At 37.0% G+C, this 21,143-nt stretch overlaps 1 protein-coding gene across 1 annotated transcript; it reads left to right on the top strand.

Moving 5' to 3' along the window:
- Positions 1 to 1,722: 1,722 nt before the first annotated feature.
- On the top strand, positions 1,723 to 20,767 carry LOC132483038 (amelogenin, Y isoform-like). The gene is made up of 7 exons (XM_060088279.1): positions 1,723 to 1,834; positions 12,512 to 12,528; positions 16,292 to 16,368; positions 18,204 to 18,252; positions 19,530 to 19,571; positions 19,635 to 19,679; positions 20,390 to 20,767. Exons 1-7 carry the CDS (start codon positions 1,723 to 1,725, stop codon positions 20,765 to 20,767), a joined length of 720 nt encoding a protein of 239 aa, XP_059944262.1.
- Positions 20,768 to 21,143: the final 376 nt, after the last annotated feature.

Raw genomic sequence — 21,143 nt, 5'->3', positions numbered from 1 at the left:
AGCCTGCCCCTTTTTTCTTGATGAGTCTGGCTAAAGGTTTATCAATTTTGTTTATCCTTCAAGTAACCAGCTTTTAGTTTTATTATTTTATTTTCTATTCTGTTCTTTGTTCCTATTTCATTTATTTCTGCTCAGATTTTTATGATCTATTTTCTACTACTCACTTTGGTTTTTGTGGTTGTTGTTATTCTTTCTCCATTTGCTTTAGGTGTAAGGTTTGAGATTTTTCTTGCTTCTTGAGGGAATTGAATTGCTAAAAACTTCCATTTTAGGACTGCTTTTGCTGAATCCCATAGGTTTTGGGTCTTCATGTTTTTATTGTCATTTGTTACCTAGGTTGGGTGGATAAATATTTATAATTGGTATATCTTCTTCTTGGAGTGATTCCTTGATCATTATATAGTGTCCTTCCTTCTCTCTTGTAACAGTCTTTATGTTAAAGTCATTTTTATCTGATATATGTATTACTACTCCAACTTTCTTTTGATTTCCATTTACATGGAATATCTTTTTCCATACCCTCACTTTCAGTCTGTACGTTTCCTTAGTTCTGAAGTTGGTCTCTTTTATACGGGTTTTGTTTTTGTATCCATTAAGCCAGTTGTCATCTTTTGGTTGGAATATTTAATCCATTTACATTTAAGGTCATTATCAATATGTTTGTTCCTATTACGATTCTCTTTATTGTATTAGGTTGTTTTTGTATGTCTTTTTTTTTTTTCTCTTGTGTTTTCCACCTAGAGTAGTTCCTTTAGCCTTTGTTGTAAAGCTGGTTTGGTGGTGCTGAATTCTCTTAGACATTGCTTGTCTGCAAAACTTTTGATTTCTGTGTCAAATTTGAATAAATCCTTACTGGTTAGAGTAATCTTTATTGTCGGTTATTGCCTATCATCACTTGAAATACATCATGCCACTCCCTTTTGACCTGCAGAATTTCTGCTGAAAAATCATCTGACAACCTTATGGGGATTCCGTTGTATGTTATTTGTTGCTTTTCTTTTGCTGCTTTTAATATTTTTTCTTTGAATTAATTTTTGTTAGTTTGATTAATATGTGTCTTGGTGTGTTTTTCCTTGGGTTATACTGTATTGGACTCTCTGTACTTCCTGGACTTGGGTAGCTTTTCTCTTTCCCATGTTATACAAAGTTTTGACTATAATCCCTTCAAATATTTTCTTAGACACTTTCTCTTTCTTTTCTTCTTCTGGGCCCCCTATAATTTGAATGTTGGTGCATTTAATGTTCTCCCACAGGTCTCTGAGACTGTCCTCATTTCTTTTCATACTTTTTTCTCTATTATACCCCTTAGCAGTTATTTCCATCATTCTATTTTCTAGCTCACTTCTTCTATCTAAGTTATTTTGCTGTTGATTCCTTCTAGTGTATTTTTCATTTCAGTTATTGTGTTGTTCATCACTGTTTGTTTGTTCTTTAGTTCTCCTAGATCCTTGCTAAACTTTTCTTGTATTTTCTTAATCTCCATTCTATTGCTGAGATTTTGGATCATGTTTAATATCATTACTCTGAATTCTTTTTTGGGTAGGTTTCCTATTTCCTCTTGATTTATTTGGTCTTTTAGGTTTTTACCTTGTTCCTTTGTCTGTAACATATTTTTCATCATCTTTTATTTGGGGGGGGGCTTTGTGTTCCTGGTTGTTTGGACTGAGGCATTCAGCACTAGATTTTTCAGGCAGTTGGATGGAGACAGTTCTTCGTGCCGAGATGAGGGAGACCTCACACCGATTAATAGTCCCTGGGGTCGGAGTTTCTCTGGTATCCAGTGGCTTGGACTTGGCACTCACACCACCAGAGCTCAGGCTCAACACCCAGCCTGGTAATCAAAACCCCAGAAGTCACGTGGCATGGCAGAACAAGAAAGAAACAAACAAAAAACAAAAACAGAAAAGAGCAGAACAATAACAAAGAATAAAAAATAAAATAAAATAAAATTAGAAAAATTAAGAAATATGTTCGATAAAATAGCAATAAAAATGAAACAACAACAGAACAAAACAAAACAAAACAAAACAAAACCACAACATCAAAAAAGTAGAATAAAGAAAATTTAAAAAAAATTAAAAATAAGGCTACTTCCCTGGTGGTGCAGTGGTTAAATAAGGGACTTCCCTGGTGGTGCAGTGGTTAAGAATCTGCCTGCCAATGCAGGGGACATGGGTTCGAGCCCTGGTCCAGGAAAATCCCACATGCCGCAGAGCAGCTGAGCTTGTCTGTGCACCACAAATACTGAGACTGTGCTGTCTCTAGAGCCCATGAGCCACAACTACTGAGCCTGTCTGCCACAACTACAGGCCCATAAGTGACAACTACTGAGCCTGTGTGCCACAACTATTGAAGCCTGTGTGACTACAGCCCATGCTCTTCAATAAGAGAAGCCACCACAATGAGAAGCCCGTGCACCACAATGAAAGGTAACTTCCGCTCACTGTAACTAGAGAAGCCCACATGAAGCAACAAAGACCCAATGCAGCCATAAATAAATACATTTATTTAAAAAAATTTAAAAACAATAAAAAGTTAAGAGTAAAAGATAAGAAAAAAAAATCCCTGGTGCCCTATCAGTGTTCTTGGCCCCAGAGTGAGGTATACCCTACCTCCACCTCCTCAGTAGGCCTCAAGTCCTGTAGATCGGTCCCTGGGCCCACTGTGTCAGCCCCACCTCTGCATGTTTTCCTTTCTCCAGCATCTGTTCCTGAAGCTGGCCTGGAGCACACATGTCCATGAAGGCCAGCTGGGGTGCAGGCCTCCAAATGTGCACCCACTGGGGTTGGTGCAGCCAGAGGAGGCCTTGGAAGGTGGTGACACTTGACCTACCTGCACTTGTGCTGCCAGAATAGACCTTGTTGGGGGACTACTCAGGCCCAAGACCTGGATGGTCAGAGGGGACGCTGGGGGTGGGGTTCAGGCCTAGGACCCCAGCAGGCTTGTCAAGGCCCAAGTGGACCGGGGAGACACTGGCCACATTTCCCTCTGATCCCGAGATCCCTTGGAGGCCCCTCTTCATCCTCATTGATCCCCTTGACATAAGTGGGCCCCTCTGAAGGTAGGAACACCTTCCCTCCCCCAGTCTCTCCTCAGGGGCCCTAATCCCAACCAAACTCCACTTTTCTTCACCCCTTCCTTCCCCCCACATCCTACCTGGTCATGCAGGGATTCCTTCCATCCCCTTACGTATCTGAGGTCCCCCACCAGTGCCTAGTAGGTGCCCTAGTTATGAGGAGATGTAAACTCAGCATCCTCTTAATCTGCCATCTTGACTCCACCCCCCAAAAAATCAGTTATTTTTTCCATTGACCTGTATGTCTAACTTTATGAAATTATAACACTATTTTGATTGTTGTACATTTGTAGATTTATAATTTGTAATTATGAGTTCACATTTCTTCTTATTTTTCAAGATTATTTTGGCTATTTAGGGTACATCATAATTTTATATGAATTGTGAATTGACTTTTTCAATTCTGCAAAAAAAAACTGTTGGGATTTTAATCAGGATTTCTTTGCATTTGTCCATCACTTTGGGTACTACTGCCATCTTAACATTATCAAATATTACAATCCATAAACACAGGCTTTTCCATTTATTACATCTTCTTTACTTTCTTTCAGCAATGTTTGGTAGATATCAAAGTACAATTCTTGCATGTCTTTGTATGCCAAATTTTTTATTTCTTTTTTCTTATCCAAGATTGTAGTCACTTATAATATATTTTTCTTTGTCCTTTAATATATTTTTTGTTGTGTGGACAAGTTTATTATTTCATTTGTAGAATGTGATATGATTATATAGATTCTTGTTACTATTTAGCTTTCCCTTCATGATTACAAGCTCCAGAAAGAAATCTCTATTTTTCTAAAATCTCTTGTAGTTTCTGTTTAGTCTCTTCATAAAATTCCAGGCAAGATTCCTTGAATAATATTTTTTCTCAAAACATTATTTGAACCTGAGAATTCAAAACAAGTTTACTTAAAAAACCAATATATAAATTCCTTTTCTATTTGTAAATAAAACTATGAGAGCATAGGCTCACACATTACGGACCCATGAGTTCAAAGCTCTTCTTTTAAACAGAAAAAGGAATCTTGAAATTCATTATGTTGACAGTGGCTAGTGAAACTGATAATATATGTTCTAAGTGGCAAGGAAATTACTATTCTAATATATAGTGTATGCTCCCAATTGTTACTGGTTTTTCTGTTATCCTCATTAGTAGGTACTGTCTACTCTCCCTTTCATGAACTGTGAGGTCAAGAGGAGCTGTGCCACGCTCTTTGCTCTGCATTGCTACTGAATCATCATCCCACTGAATGTTACAAACCTACTGCTTCAGTTCTCTCCTCATTCCCTGCTATTGCTATCTCCTAACATTATGCATTTGACTCACAGTCAGAACCCCCAATTCTGAGAGATTTGAATGTTCACCTAAATGACCCACTCACACCCAGCTATGTTCTCATTTCTCTCTGACATTTTTCTCTTCTAACTTCTTATCTTTCCTGGCCTGCCACCCACTGTCCACCTCAATCAGATATCCATTTCTTCTGGCAAGCTTTGTTAGCATGTCTTGTTACCGAGATTCCTCCACTGCACTAAATTCTCCATTTTTCTCCTCTCCATTAACAGCACGCACCTCTTTACTTTCTTTAGTATCAATTCTGAGTTCCCCAACACCCCAATCCAGGATGTACCCAACTGACTGCCTCTCAGTCGTTGTGTATGGTTTGCTGCCAGAGGCTTTCCTTGTCTGGGATGGGCTAGTACTGTTACACATCTGTGTTCACTGACATCACTCATTTCATTTCTCTGGTTAATTTAGCCTTGCTACTCTGCTCAATAAGCAATTCAATTCAGTCCATTTGCCGACAACCTCAAAATTCTCAGCAGGTCCCCTCTACCTGTGAATGATTTTGCTTTCTGCTTCAGAAAGAAAAAACAAAAGCAAAAACCCAGGAGGTTCAAAGGCTCTCATTCCTAACACATGCTGTACCTGCACTCTGCTCTGCTCAATATGCAGGCATGAATATGCACCTTTCCAGACTTTAAGCTTTGCCTTCATTCACATGCTGCTCCACATTTCCTTAAACTATTGATATCTCAAACTTTGGAAGGCAATGTATTACAATCTAGAGCTAAAAAATAATTAGCCAGAGAGTTAGTATAAATTAGTACATTTTTTTTTTTTCCTGTAACAGGCCAGAGAGTAAAAAAGTATAGGCTTGATGGGCATGGCTGGGGCTTGGGTGACTAGAAACAAAACTCCAAAGTACTTATGTTAAGCACTAGGCAAGTACAAAGTTTGCCCGCAGAGTGAATACTTTCTTAAATTTTTTGCTGTATGTGATTAATTCACCTCATCCTAGCACCAGTCTTGTTTGGGGACCATATGATTCTGTCACAGCTACTCAACTCTAACATTGTATCTTCAAAGCAGTCATAGGCAATACCTAAATTAATGGTGTGGCCGTGGTCCAATAAAACTTTATTTACAAAATAGGTGGCATTCATATGCCTTTTTTTGAGACTTTTTTTGATGTGAACAATTTTTAAAGTCTTTATTAAATTTGTTACAACATTACTTCTGTTTTATATTTTGTTTTTTCGGCTGTGAGACATGTGAGATCTTACCTCCCCTACCAGTGATTGAACCTGCATTCCCTGCATTGGAAGGCGAGGTCTTAACCATGGGACTGCCAGGGAAGTCCCAAAGAGACAGTTGTTTTTGTTTTGTTTTGTTTTGTTTGTTTGTTTGTTTGCGGTACGCGGGCCTCTCACTGTTGTGGCCTCTCCCGTTGCGGAGCACAGGCTCCGGACGCGCAGGCTCAGCGGCCATGGCTCACGGGCCCAGCCGCTCCGCGGCATGTGGGATCTTCCCGGACCGGGGCACGAACCCGTGTCCCCTGCATCGGCAGGAGGACTCTCAACCACTGCGCCACCAGGGAAGCCCCCCCCCCTTTTTTTTTTCTTGGCTGCACAGTATACATGATCTTAGTTCTCTGACCTAGGATCCCACTGCTGCCCCTGCAGTGGAAGCTCAGTCTTAACCGCTAGACCACAGGGAAGTCCCATATTCCTGTTTTAAATCATACTTTCTTGTGTATGTATTTTAAACCTCATCATTTCCGCCAGATGGTCTCCAGTATTTAAATATACTCAAAATGTTCCTTCATAGGGAAAACAAAAACTCTGATTCACCCTACTGTCCCCTCATTACCACCTTGCCTTTCTCAAAGATGTTACCTTTACTTTCTCACTTATAAGTTTCTCAACTGCCAGTTTTTCCTCATCTTAGTTTGGCTGACACCCCCACTGATATTTTATTTTATTTTTAAGTTGTAATCTTTTAAAAAAATTATTGGAGTATAGTTGACTTACAGTGTTCTGTTAGTTTCAGGTGTACAGCAAAGTGAATCAGTTTTATATATATATATATATATATCCACTCTTTTTTAGATTTTTTTCCCATATAGGCCATTACAGAGTATCAAGTATAGTTCCCTGTGCTGTACAGTAGGTCCTCATTAGTTGTTTATTTTATATTTAGTAGTGTGTATGTCAGTCCCAATCTCCCAGTTTATCCCCCCGCTCCATCTCCTGGTAACCAGAAGTTTGTTTCCTACGTTCCTGATTCTACTTCTGTTTTGTAAATAAGTTCAAATGTCTTATGACACCACTTATATGTGGAATAAAAAAAAAAGGGTACAAATGAACCCACTGCTATTTTAAATCAACTCTCTGCACATCATTGCTGACTTCAATGTCTTTAAATCAGTGTTTTTGACAGCCCTGTTGCAGTTGCCCTTTTCAGCAGCCTTTAATCTTACTCACCACTCCCTGAAACACTCTTTGTCCTTGGCTTCCTGGATACCCTATCCGAACTTTCATCTACCTCTCTGGATATATTCTTTCCTCTTCTATTTGAGTTTTCAATGTGGAAGGTCCTCAGAGCTCAATCCTCCTCACTTTCATTCTTGTGTTTCTCCATAAGCCATATCATCCATGTCCATAACTATAATTTCTGCCCATGGAGATTTGACATCTCATTGTTACCTGCAGTCCAGACCTCTTCTTCACTTCCTCCATCTCTACTCTTGGATGGCCAAAGGCATTTCTGACTCTTGGTCTTCCCCTACCAGGTCCTACTCCAATTTCCAATTATCTCTGTTTTCCATGTGGGAGAACCAGAATTATGAGTCATTTTTGATACTTTGATCTTATTCATAGCATAACATTTGGTGTGCATGTTACGAGCACTGAGACACCATCAAAGTGTATTAAAGGGGTGACTTAATGGTGTATTTTATTGTCTGTGTCTTTGGTAGCATATCAAACAATTCATTGCCAAGTCCAAAGTCTTGAAGCTTTTGCCTTATATTTTCTTCTAAGAGTTGTATAGTTATATCTTGATTTCAGTAATAGATCTATTTTAAGTTAACGGTGTATATGGTGTTAGGTAAGGATTCAGCTTCTTTCTTTTGCATGTGGTATTCAGTTTTTCCCACACCATTTGTCATTTTTCCACTGAATAGTTTTGGAATACTTGTCAAAAATCACTTAACCGTCCATGCAAGGGTTTATTTGGGACTGTATTCTATTTCACCGACTACGTGTCTGCCTTAATACCAGTACAACATTGTTTTGTCTGTGGCTTTGTAGTAAGTTTTGAAATCAAAAGTGTGAGCCCTCCAGGGACTTCCTTGTTGGTCCAGTGTTCAAGACTCCATGCTCCTGATGCAGAGGGCCTGGGTTCAATTCCTGGTCAGGAAACTAGATCCCACATGCCACAACTAAAAGATCTCACAAGGAAGACCCTACATACTGCAACTAAGACCCAGCATGGCCAAAAAAAAAAAAAAAAAAAAAAAAAAACAAAACCAACAAAAATCCCACAAAATATGAGCCTTCCAGCTTTGTTCTTTCCCAGACTCTTGAGTCTATTTTAGTTCCCTTAGATTTCATATATTTTTTTTGAATTTTAAAAAATTTATTTCAGAATTGTTATTAGCATTTATGTAGATATTGCATTAAATATATAGATTACATTGAATAGTAACAACATCTTAAAAATACTGTCTTCTAATCCATAAACATGGATGGGATAGCTTTCCATTATTTATGTCATCTTTAATTTCTTTCAGCAATTATTTATAGTTTTCATTATACTAGTCTTTCACCCCCTTGAATAATTTCTAAAATTTTATTATTTTAATGCTATTGTAAATAGAATTTTTTTTACTTTAATTTTCTGATTGTATAGAAATGCAACTCAATTTTGTGTATTGATTTTGTATCCTGCTTCTATGCTGAATTTATTAGTTCTTTTTTTTGTGTGTGTAAAATGTTTAGGATTTTCTATGTATATGATTATGTCATCTGCAAATAGAAATAATTTTACTTCTTCCTTTCCAAGTTGAATGCCTTTTGTTTCTTTTTCTTCTCCAGTTTATCTGGTGGGACTTAAAATTTCCAGTTAATATAGGTAGTGAAAGTATATATCTTTGCCTTACTCCTGATCTTAGAGTTGAGTGTGATAATCTCTGTGGATTTTTCACTTATGGCTTTTATTATGTTGGCATAGTTTCCTTCTTTTCCTAGTTTATTGAATGCTTTTACAATGAAAGTTTGCCAAATTCTTTTTTCACATCAATTAAAGTTACCATTTGTCTTTTTCCTCTTCATTCAGTTGATATGGAGTATCCACATACTTTTATTTTTTATTGGAGTAAAATTGCTTTACAATGTTGTGTTCATTTCTGCTGTACAATGAAGTTAATCAGTTATATGTATACCTATATCCCCTCCCACTTGGGCCTCTGTTCCTCGCCCATCTAGGTCATCACAGAACACCAAGCTGAGCTCCCTGTGCTATATAGCAGGTTCCCACTAGCTATCTATTTTACACACGGTAGTGTATTTATGTCAAACTTAATCTCCCAGTTTGTCCCACCCTCCCCTTCCCCCTACCATATGACCCAGCAATCCCATTACTGAGCATATACCCTGAGAAAATCATAATTCAAAAGGACACATATACCCCAATGTTCATTGCAGCACTATTTACAAAAGCCAGGGCATGAAAACAACCTAGATGTCCAATAATAGATGAATGGATAAAAAAAAAATGTGGTACATATATACAATGGAGTATTACTCAGCTATAAAAAGGAAGGAAATTGGGTCATTTATAGAGAGGTGGATGGACCTAGAGTCTGTCATACAGAGTGAAGTAAGCAAGAATGAGAAAAACAAATATACTATATTAACGCATATATGTGGAATCTAGAAAAATGGTACAGATGAACCTATTTGTAGGGCAGGAATAGAGACTTAGACGTAGAGAATGAGCATATTTTTTAAATTATGCTTTGCTTTTTTGAGATTTTCAGATATTGCCCTTTAAAAAAAAATAATTGAACGTTTGTGGTAAAACTGAGACAGGCAATTTTTTTGGTGTCATTTTTCCAACAACATTTGCTGACTTTGTGTCCTTGTGTCACATTTTGGTAATTCTTGCAATATTTCAAATTTTTTCATTATTATTATATTTATTATTGTGATCCATAATAAGTGATATTTGATGTTATTATTGCAAAAAAAGATTATGACTGAAGGTTTAGATGTTGGTTAGCACTTCTTAGCAATAAAGTATTTTGAAGTAAGGTATATAAAATTTTTTAGACTTAATGCTAGTGTAAAAGTAAATTTTGTATACTAGGAAACCAAAAAATTGTGTGACTCACTTTATTGCATTATTTGCTTTATTGCAGTGGTCTTGAACTGAGCCTGTAATACCACTGAGGTATGCCTATTATATTGATTGATCTTTGTATGTTGAGCCATTTTTTCATTCCAGAAATAAATCACACTTGGCCATCTTTTTAATGCTGTTGAACTCAGTTTTCTAGTATTTTGTAGTGGTTATTTTGTCTCCTTGTCATTGTGATGGTTTTCTTTGCTGTGGAAAAGACTTTATGTTTAATTAGGTCCAGTTTTTTTTTTTAATTTGTTTCACCTTAGGAGATAGAGCCAAAAAATATTGTTATGATTTATGTCAAGCAGTGTTCTGCCTATGTTCTCCTCTAGGAACTTTATAGCTTTCACTCATACATAGTTCTGTTGTCCATTTTAAATTTATTTTTGTATATTGTGTGAGGAAATGTTCTAATATCATTCTTTTACATGTAACTTCCCAGTTTTCCTGGCACCACTATTGAAGAGCCTGTCTTTTCTCCAGTGTATATTCTTGCCTCCTTTGTAGTAAATAAATTAACCATATGTGCAGAGTTTTCTTTCTGGGCTCTCTATTCTGTTCCATTGATCTATATGTCTGCTTTTGCACCAGAACCAAGCTATTTTGATTACTCTAGCTTTCTAGTATAAGCTAAAGTCTTGGATGATGATACCTCTAGCTTTGTTCTTTTTTTTTTCAAAATTCTTTGGCAATATGGGGTATTTTGAGGTGCCATATGAATTTTAGGATTATCTATCCTAGTTCTGTGAAAAGTATCATTGGTATTTTGATAAAGATTGCATTAAATCTGTAGATTTCTTTGGATAGTATGGCTATTTTGACATTATTCTTCCAGTTAAAGAGCATGAGATGTCTTTCCATTTCCTTGTATCATCTTCCTTTAATTTAATCAGTATTTATAGTTTCCAAAGTGTAGGTCTTTCTCCTCCTTGGCTAAGTTTATTCCTAGATATCTTTACACTCCTTGATGAGATTATAAACAAGATTTTTTAACTTTGTCTTTCTGATAGTTCATTATTAGTGTGTATTTTCAGTACATTAATCTTCACATACTATATCTTCAGATTTCAGTATATTAATCTTGTATCCTGAAATTTTATTGAATTTGTTTAATAGTTCTAACAGTTTGGGGATAGAGACTTTAGGGTTTGCTATATAAATTATCATGGCATCTGCAAATAGTGACAGTTTTACTTCTTCACTTCCAATTTAGATGTCTTTTATTTCCTTTTCCTGTCCAGTGTGGTGTCTAGGACTTACAATAGAACTATTAAGTAGTGGTGATGACAATGAGAATAAAATTGTTCCTGAATTTAGAGGGAAGGCATTCAGTTTTTCATTATTCAGTTTAGCTATAAGTTTGTTGTAAATGGCTGTTATTAAGTTGGCTATGTTTCCTTTACACCCACCTTGTTGAAAGTTTTTATCATGAATGGGTATTAATTTTTTTCAAATACTTTTTTTGTGTCACTTGATATATCATATGATTTTATCCTTTCTTTGGTTGATGTGGTGTTTCAGATTGATTGATTTGTGAATATTAAATCATCCTTCCATTCCTGGAATAAATCCCACTTGATCATGTTGTACGATTCTTTTCATATACTGTAGGATTCAGTTTGCTAATATTTTGTTGAGGATTTTTGCATCTATATTCATCAAAGATATTGATCTGTGATTTTTTTTTTTTGGTAGTATCTTTGTCTGACTTTGTATTCAGGTAATGGTGGCCTAGCATGAATTTGGAATAGTCTTCCATTTTTTGGAATACTCTCAGAAGCCCTTCTTTGGTTTGGTAGAATACCCCTGTGAAGGATTTCAGCCCTGGATTTTTGTTTGCTGAAAGTTTTTCTTTTCTTTTTTTAATTACAAATTTAATTTCACTAATAGTCATTAGTCAGTTCAAATTGTTTGTTTCTTCTTGATTCAGTCTTGGCAGATTGTATGTTTCTAGAAATTTGTCCATTTCATTTATGTTGCCCAATTTATTGGCATTTAACTGGTAGTGGTATTCTCTTATGATTTTTATATCTCTGTGCTGTTGGTTGTTATTTCTTCTCTCTAATTTCTTATTTTGCTTACTTGAGTCCTCTTTTCTTCTTGGTGAGCCCTGCTAAAGGTTTATAAATTTTGTTATCTTTTAACAAAACCAGCCCTTGGTTTCATTAATATTTTCTATTTTTTGACCTCTTATTTATTTTCTCTCTGGTATTTATTATTTCATTCTATCACTGACTTTGGGTTTTGTTCTTCTTTTTAATTCCTCTACGTGGTAGGTTAAGTTGTTTATTTGAGAATTTTCTTATTTCTTGAGGAAGGCTTGTATTTCTATAAACTTCCCTCTCAGAACTGCTTTTGCTGTAGCCTATAGATTTTGGAGTTTTGTGTTTCCATTTTCATTTTTCTCAAGGTGTTTTCTGACTTTGTCTTCTTTATTGAATCATTGGTTTCTTAGTAGCATGTTGTTTAATATCAATTTGTTTGTTTTCTTATTTTTTAATTGATTTCTTGTTTCATAGCACTGTGGTAAGAAAAAATGCTTGGTATAGTTTCTATCCTCCTAGATTTGTTGAGATGTGTGCTGTGGCCCACCTGTGATCTATCCTGGAGAATGTTCCATGTGCTCTTGATAAAAAATGCATATTCTGCTGATTTTGGATATAATATCCTGTAGATACCTATTAAGTCCAACTGGTCTATTGTGTTGTAGAAGACCACGCTGTCCTTATTGATTTTCTATCTAGATGATCTGTCCACTGATGTAAGTGAGGCATTAAAGTTCCCTATTTTTATAGTGTGATCAGTTTCTCCTTTTATATTTGTTAGTATTTGCATCATATATTTAGGTGCTCCCGTGTTGGGTGCATATTTCTTAATGAATATAATATCCTCTTTTATTTTGTTTTATTTTATTATTATTTTTTGTGGTACACGGGCCTCTCACCGTTGTGGCCTCTCCCATTGCAGAGCACAGGCTCCTGACTCGCAGGCTCAGCGGCCATGGCTCATGGGACTAGCTGCTCCATGGCATGTGGGATTTTCCCAGAAGGGGGCATGAACCCGTGTCCCCTGCATCGGCAGGCGGACTCTCAACCACTGTGCCACCAGGGAAGCCCAATATCCTCTTTTAGTATTGATCTTGTTATCATTATATAATGCCCCCCTTTTTTTGTCTTTTTTATAGCCTTTGTTTTAAATTCTATTTTGCTTGATATGAGTATTACCGCCTCCGATTTCTGTCAAATCTGTTTGCATAAAATGTCTTTTCCATCCTCTCAGTTTCAGTCCCTGTTTGTCTTTAGTTATAAAGTAAGCCTCTGTTAAACAGCATATAGATGGGTCCTTTTTTATCCAGCTGGCTACTTATGTCTTTTGTCTTTTGACTGAAGCAATTAGTCCATTGACTTTTTTTTTTTCTTTTTTTTCTTTTTGCGGTATGCGGGCCTCTCACTGTTGTGGCCTCTCCCGTTGTGGAGCACAGGCTCCGGACACGCAGGCCCAGCGGCCATGGCTCACGGGCCTAGCCGCTCCGTGGCATATGGGATCCTCCCAGACCGGGGCACGAACCCATATCCCCTGCATCGGCAGGCGGACTCTCAACCACTGCGCCACCAGGGAGGCCCAGTCCATTGACTTTTAAAGTAATTATTTATAGGTATGTAATTGCCATTGTTTTGCTTGCTTTCCATTTGGTTTTGTAGTTCTTCTCTGTACAGTTTTAAATTATTTTTGTTTATTCCTGTGTGGTTTGATGATTTTCTCTAGTAGTATGCTTTTTTTCTTTTCTTTTTAGTTTTTTGTATCTATGGTAGGTTTTTTTAGCTGTGGTTACATGGGATGTATATATGTTGATGTTTAACTATATCTACTTATTTTAAACAGGTAGTCATTTAAGTTCAAACAAATTCTAAAATATTTACATTTTTACCTCATTCCCCCACATTTTGTGTTTTTGAAGTCATAGAGCACAAATTTAACAGCTAGGTCATGTTTCTCATAGAGAGAGATGGACTTTGTTTTTTAGGCAAAGTAGGGACTGCTAAGAACATGGGGACAATGCAAGTAAACAATTAAAAGGCTCTGAAAAAGGGAGAGATTCAGGTTCTTGTATGAAAGAAAATAAGAATGTTTAGTAATGCATGGGAAAAAGTGCCTTAATACTAAGAAAGACCATTGTTATGCAGAATGAGGAAGCCAGGACAGTATGTCCTGTGTTTGTAAAATTAAAAATATAAGTTTAAGTGTGCTGTGTTTAAGTGTATAGTGTGTAATATCTCACTTGCCTTGTCTTTCAGATCAATAGTGAAAGTATTGCTACTGTGATAACCTTTGTTGCTTTGGTGGCAAATAGGTTTCAGATCAGGGCTAAGGAAGATAGATTTTGTCCCTTATTTGGGTAGACAGCCAAAATGGTGATCAGAGGGTAGTAACAGGGAACAGAGAATACACCTTCAACAAGAGCAGAAAATAGAGCAGTGGTGATTTCAAAGTTGTAACTCCCTCAGACATAACACATTCTTAAAAGTAATCCTGAATACATTAGCATGTGCATTGAGCCAATTTACTGACTTAAAAACAGTCCAGTGGAATTCCTTTTGCTTGTTAAATCTATTATTTCTCATAATGAAAGAATGAAAAACTATGTATACTAATCACAATATACCATTTTAAATTTGCCTACAGTTGCTAAAAATTCATGATACAAGTATTTTTGTTTATACACCACACATTTTTCCTTCAGAAATATGACTGGTTGTTCTAGATGCTGTGAATAATATAAATTGAGTTCATACCTGCAAGAAATCTAAAAGATTAGGCATCCTTGACTTTCAGAAATTTTTTCTGAGTACATTCAAATGTATGCGAATTTTATTCATAAATTGATATTCTTTCTATTATGCTTCTTAGTTTATCTGTATTTCATGTTTAACAGATGCAAAGTTATTGCACATTTCTATGATTTTAGGCTGTCCAGAATTAATAACTTCTTCATTTGGACTGTAATTGAATAAGTCTTTGATTACTTAAATTGTTTTTATTTTTTTAATGTAGCAAAGTTTTAGTCTAATGTTTCTTTAAATTTGAGTTCTAGAACCCAAAAGGACTTTCTAAAACCAAACCTCACAGAGTAAATATTTATTTTAATCATTTACCTATTGTTAAAATTATATTTTTAGGCTATGAGTTACTTATTATATTTTTTAAAAAGTTTGTTTAAATACATCAAATAACTTATTTTAAAATAGAAACATCTGGCTTCCTTGGTGGCGCAGTGGTTGAGAGTCCGCCTGCCGATGCAGGGGACATGAATTCGTGCCCCAGTCTGGGAAGATCCCACATGCCACGGAGCAGCTAGGCCCATGATCCATGGCCGCTGAGCCTGCACATCCAGAACCTGTGCTCCGCAACAGGAGAGGCTGCAACAGGGGAGGCCACAACATTGAAAGGCCCACGTACTGCAAAATAATAATAATAATAATAATAAAATAAATAAATAAAATAGAACCATCAACCAAATATTTCTTTTTCACATTTTTTCTCCTTAATTCATAAAACAACAGACAGGATATCAACAATCATATTGTGGTTCCTATATCAGCATTATGACATATTATATTGACTTTCTATAAAAAAAGAAGTTTAAGATTTTTCTACTTACAGTTTTCAAAGTGATGCAGTAATTTGGGACTTGAAGCAATGTGTATTTCTTAGGATGTTTGGGTTTTGCTTCCTATTCCATACGTGTAATTTGTAGAGAAATTGCAAAGTAGCACCTAACAAGAGGAAAATGCCATTGACTAAAGATGGAATCTTTTAGGTAAAAATCATTCCACATTTATGGAATAAAAGAATAGTAGAATCAAAAATTTAAAACCTGTCCTTCTGAGAGAAGTTCTGTTCAACCATATCTTTTACAACGTGGACTCTTGGAGTTCAGAAATGTTGCTTGAATGTCTTGTCTAAAGGCCTTCAGAGTTAGAACCACTAGGACTATACCCATTCACTTCTTATTCTATTTTGGCACTTTACTTAATATCCTTTTCTCAGCAGTAGCAATACCCAGTGGACAGTATATGAAATATTTATGTTGTTCCTTGTACTAAAAGTATAAAATAATATACAATAATGAAAAATATTTTAATGTCGCCGAACTTTTAGAGCCAACTGTATTCCTTTAATCATTCATTGTAAATTACATTTAGCTTTTTTGACTTTAGGTGACTATAAAGGCTAAGTAGGTACAGGAAAATGGCATTATAAATTATGTAATAATAGATCATTCATTTCTTTAAGCTTGTTTAGCTTACAACCTAAATGAAAAGCATCTTTATACTGCTGTGACTCCAAAAACAATGAAATGGGCTGAGTGCTGAACATTATATATGAATGAAGTAACCTCACAGAAAATGGCCCCACTCTTTTACTAGCAACCAACTAATGTGAATTACTTGTATTTTATGAAACACTAATTACATGTGTGTTTGATTTGGGTTAAGAAAAGTGGGTGTTGACTTGTATTTCAGGACCATCAAGAAATTGGGATCTGGATTTTGTTTGCCTGCTTTTTGGGAGCAGCCTTTGTTATGCCTGTGAGTATAAAGCAATGCCTAATTCCACAAGCTTGGAAATAAAAATCTGCCACACATTTGGTAAACTTCAGGGTTTAGAACAGGGTCAGATGTCCTCAAATGTCTCTGTGTTTAGGAAACTCTTTGAAGAGCTTCTTATAAAAATATAGATTCCCATATGCCTCTGCCAAAGATTCTGATTCAGTATAGCTGGGGTGGGGCCCAGGGCTTTGCATTTTAACGAGCACCCAGGAGATTCTATTGAAACAATTAGCTTGTAAATATCATTACCCATTTCTAGCTGGAAGAAATTTTGGAAGGGATTCTTGAAAGGCCTCCAGAGTAAGTAGTTAATCAGCCTTAGATATATATACAAAAATACCAGTTTTACATGAAATCTGATTTCTTACAAGACTGTAAATATTTTCCTGCTCTCCAAACTGCACTGCTCTTATTTTTCAGAGGGTTAGATTTCTGTGTTAGAAATTCCCTTCTTAAACACCCTCCTTGTTCTCAGAGGCCCCATCTTTTTTGTGCATCTGCACATGACTTACATGTTGTTGTCCAGAATCTTACCTATGCCCAATACATAAGTATATAGTTCACATTCAAATGTATCAAGGATTAGGAAGTCTGACCAATTCTCTGTAAACATATGCACCTAAGGTCAGAGAGGTTAGATCCCTTGTCAGCAAAGCAGGTTCCATTTGCTATTCAGAAGCCAGTAAAACTTGAATATCTATTTTCTCTCTTCTCTCACACCCACAAGACCAAGATTCTGTGCTCTGCCTTCCTGAAATCCTGCATTGTGGCAATTCCTAATCCCCTGAGGGCCCCTGCATTACAAATTCAGTCCTTTATCTCCTCTTCAATTTAACACTCCTACTCTCCGAGGGTTTGTATCCAGAATATAGAGGAAAAGCAATTAGCTGACTATAACAATTCACACTCAGATGAGAGGAGTAAACCCTCTTATAAAATATGAACATTTCAAGAGAATAGAGCCTTAATCAACTTGCTGGCTGAGGAGGATGATCTGCATGATTCTCTCTCCTCTCCCTCTCCCCAGCACCAGGGCCAAACAGAGTTCCACAATGCAGGCATCAATAACTTGGCCTCCAATTTTGACAAGACAGACAGTCCTGGTTTAGACAATTATTCAGGTTGCTTTTAATTTCGAACTTTTAATTTTTTCTGCTATAAGGACAGTGACAGAATATTTTTTTTAAAAAAACAGCTTAAGCTTCATAAATCAACTGTTTCATTTTCCATGCGATTTACAATGTTTCCACTTTACCACACCCTTCTTGTTTTCACATTCATCAAGATATCACACAGAGTTGTTTTTTATTGTTGTTGTTGTGTTATTTACTTTGTATGTAAATTATGAGTAATCTCTTTGGTACTTCAGCACTTATCGACCTCCTGATCTATAAGGGAAGGTTTGTGAGACAGTTCTCTTCTTCTTGGTACTTTATAATTGTTTAAGAGAAACATATCGCTCTTCCCAACATGGAGTGAATTTCATCAAGTAATGAAATGATGGGTGAGATAGAGTAGGATTAATTGACAAACGTTTATGGAGGGGTGTCTGATGATTACTGGAGGATAAATGTGTGCTGTTTTCTGCCCCCAGGTTATTTAGTTGTTCTGTACATCTTTAAAATAAGAGGGCTCCTTTCCTACACAGCATACATGTTTAAACTAAAAGCAGAGCTCAAATGTATTCTGTACTCTATAGATTTTTATAAAGTAGCTTCATTCTCTCTTAATCTGAAAATTGCATATTGACTTAATCTATCCCCCCCTCCTTCTTTCTCTCCCTCTCCCTCATTCTTTTTTTTCTCCTTTCCCCCTCCCTATAAAGGCTACCACCTCATCCCGGGCACCCTGGTTATATCAACTTCAGCTATGAGGTAATTTTTCTCTTTACTAATTTTGACCATTGTTTGAGTTAACAATACACTGGGCTCTGTAAAGAATAGTGTGTTGATTCTTCATTCAAGATGTTTCTCAGTCCCACTTTTTCAGTTCTCACTACCAGCTCCCTGGTTTAAGCCCTGGTGGGTCACCTCAGGCCTGTATTGTCCCAGAACACTCCTACCTGGCCACTCTGACTTAGTTTCTCCTCTTATATGGCTATAAAATTTATCCATCATGAACTGTCATTCATGGGGACTGCACAGTAGAGTAGAAATGAACTCTGGCTGAACAACTTTGTTCTATGCCAACGTGTGAAACATGGGGAATCAGGTAAGATGTTATTTAAGATCCTTTCCAGCTGGAAAACTCCTAATTCTAAGGTGTTCGTACTCTATGCATCTCTGTCATTTGTCTTTACTGAAATATTAGTGACCAAGTGGTCTGTGAGACATTCTGCAGAGCAATGGAAAGCATGAGATTTCTGGAAATTGGGTGTGAGGCTCTCCTCAGCCCCACACTAAGCATGTGACCTTGGGCAAATCATTTTCTCTTGCTAGAACTTTGGTTTCTTCATCTGGAAAGGGAAATAATGATAATACTCACACTTCAGAATATTGTTTGGGGAGCAAAATAGTTAAGCAATATAAAATGTGCTTTGTTAAGTATAACTTGAACAAGGTTAAGAATTGTTCATTGTATTGATATCAGATGCTGTACTACTACATGAAGGAGTCCCCAGGCCTGACATGAACGGAATACATACTATTTAGAAAGGAAGGAAACTTCCCCTTCTTTCATAAGTTCAAATGACAATCTATGAGCTTGTTTACTCATACAAACTGAAGAAAAGTGTCAAAAAAAAAACCTTTGAGGCAAGATTTTCTGTTAAACCTTAAAAGTTGACATATTTGACCTGAAAACCTATGATTCTAGTATGAGGGACAGTGTTTCTGCCCCCTTTATCTTTTTCATTGTGACATCAAATCAAAAAAGTATATAATTAATATTATATGACATTAATTTTCCATTTTGTTTTTCTCTTGCAAAGAAGAGCAGGAGCCGGGGAATTAAACAGAGTTACTACTTTTGTAACCTCTGTCAAGCTCATGTACCTCTTTAACTCTCCATTACCTTGTCTGTGAAAGTGAGGGTGAAGATACTTGCCTCAGAGTTTGTGAGAAAACATGAAAAATGTGTGTCATGGATGTAAGGTAGAGCCTCACACATAGGAAGCACCGGATAAACGTTTACCTTATTCTTTCTTCCAGAGAGCTCATATTTTCAGGTTGTCTGTATTGACAGGACTCCATTAGTGAGTCTATGTTTCACATAACTAAATTAAAACAAATGTATTCTAATGTCTATTTCTCCTAAGTTGCTTACCCCTCTGAAGTTGTACCAGAACATAATAAGACACCCTGTATATAGATGTTTTTGTTCTTTATTCCCTGAAAATATCAAGCATGCATTTCAATTCTCTTTTAAGTGAGGTAACATATCTACGCCACATATAGACACTAATGGGAAATGTAGTTTATAAAAGGTCATATCTCTATACACAGTTAGGAATTCTTGCACAGGAAAAAATGAATAAGCGTTAGTATTGTCACAAGAGAAAGAAAACATTGCTACTTCTCCAGCTGGAAGTGTTGACTGAAAAAACAATGCAGAACATGAGTGTTGTGAGTTCATTTTTATTTGGAACAAGGTGAGAACTATAGCCCAGGAGACACATTTCAAATGGCTCTGAGAAACTGCTCCAAAGGGGTAGGGGGGAAGGTCAGTATATATGTGATTTTGGTGAAGGAGGAGTACATGCAATCGAGCACATAGTTTTTGCAGAAGGTTGCTGCAAGTCACGACTAGATGTGAGGAGACTGAAGAACTGGGCTCATAAAATTGTCTCCTGAAAATAGCTAACCATCTGAAACCCTGTTCTGCCAGTTTTTCCCAGAGCACAGAGCGGCTCATTCCTGACCTCCGCCCTGAACTTCTTGTAGGGGGTGTTGAAGGTCAGAAGCTGCAGTGGCTCATAATTTACTCCTTGTAGAGGTAGATGGCAATTGACAAATTGTATGTGACCGATGTCAGTGGAGCTGATGGTGAACCCGCCTCTCTGTTTCTCTCCAGTACCCGTCCTACGTTTACGAACCCATGGCTGGCTGGCCGCACCACCAAATCGTCCCCGTGGTAGCCCAGCAGGCTGCCCTGCAGCCTCATCACCACTTCCCCGTGGTGCCAGCCCAGCAGCCCGCCGTCCCCCAGCATACCATGATGCCACTTCCTGGCCAGCACTCCATGACTCCAAGCCAACCCCACCAGCCACACCTCCCTGTGCCCGCCCAGCAGCCCATCCAGCCGCAGCCTCACCTGCCCCTGCTGTCCCAGCCGCCTCTGCCTCTGATGTTCCCCATGCAGCCCCTGCCCCCCATGCTTCCTGACCTGCCTCTGGAGGCTTGGCCCGCAACAGACAAGATGAAGTGGGAGGAGGTGGTGAGTACACTGTGAAGTTGCTGCAACACCTATGAAAACAGTAAAGCGAGACTAACCCCTAGAGTTCTCAATTCCCACACAATCCAAGGCCTAGAGTTTCAGTAGTTATAGTTTAATAATTCTTAACCTTACATGCATTGTATTTATATTCATTTATATTATAAATGAACTTGTTCATCTATGTGACATTTATTGTGAGATCAAAATCTACAATTACTTTGAACTCTAGCTATACTATGAATTATTGTAATACACTCCTTTTAAGGACAACAATTCCCCTTATCTTTCAATAGTTTGACTAGCAATAGTTGTCTACCATTACACATAAATATATAAAAAGAGTACTTTGGGGCTTGAGGAGATGCAAATATTAAACAGCTTAAAAAATGAT

Source organism: Mesoplodon densirostris, assembly GCF_025265405.1.
Source record: "Mesoplodon densirostris isolate mMesDen1 chromosome Y unlocalized genomic scaffold, mMesDen1 primary haplotype SUPER_Y_unloc_2, whole genome shotgun sequence".
NCBI lineage: Eukaryota > Metazoa > Chordata > Mammalia > Artiodactyla > Ziphiidae > Mesoplodon > Mesoplodon densirostris.
This window is presented reverse-complemented; position numbering and strand designations above follow the sequence as displayed.

Coding starts and splice junctions, on each gene's coding strand:
- LOC132483038 (XM_060088279.1), top strand. CDS start 1,723: ATGAGGGAGACCTCACACCGATTAATAGTCCCTGGGGTCGGAGTTTCT. Junction 16,369..18,203: donor GTTATGCCTGTGAGTATAAA/GCAATGCCTAAT, acceptor CTCCCTATAAAG/GCTACCACCTCATCCCGGGC. Junction 19,572..19,634: donor GTATTGACAGGACTCCATTA/GTGAGTCTATGT, acceptor ATTTCTCCTAAG/TTGCTTACCCCTCTGAAGTT.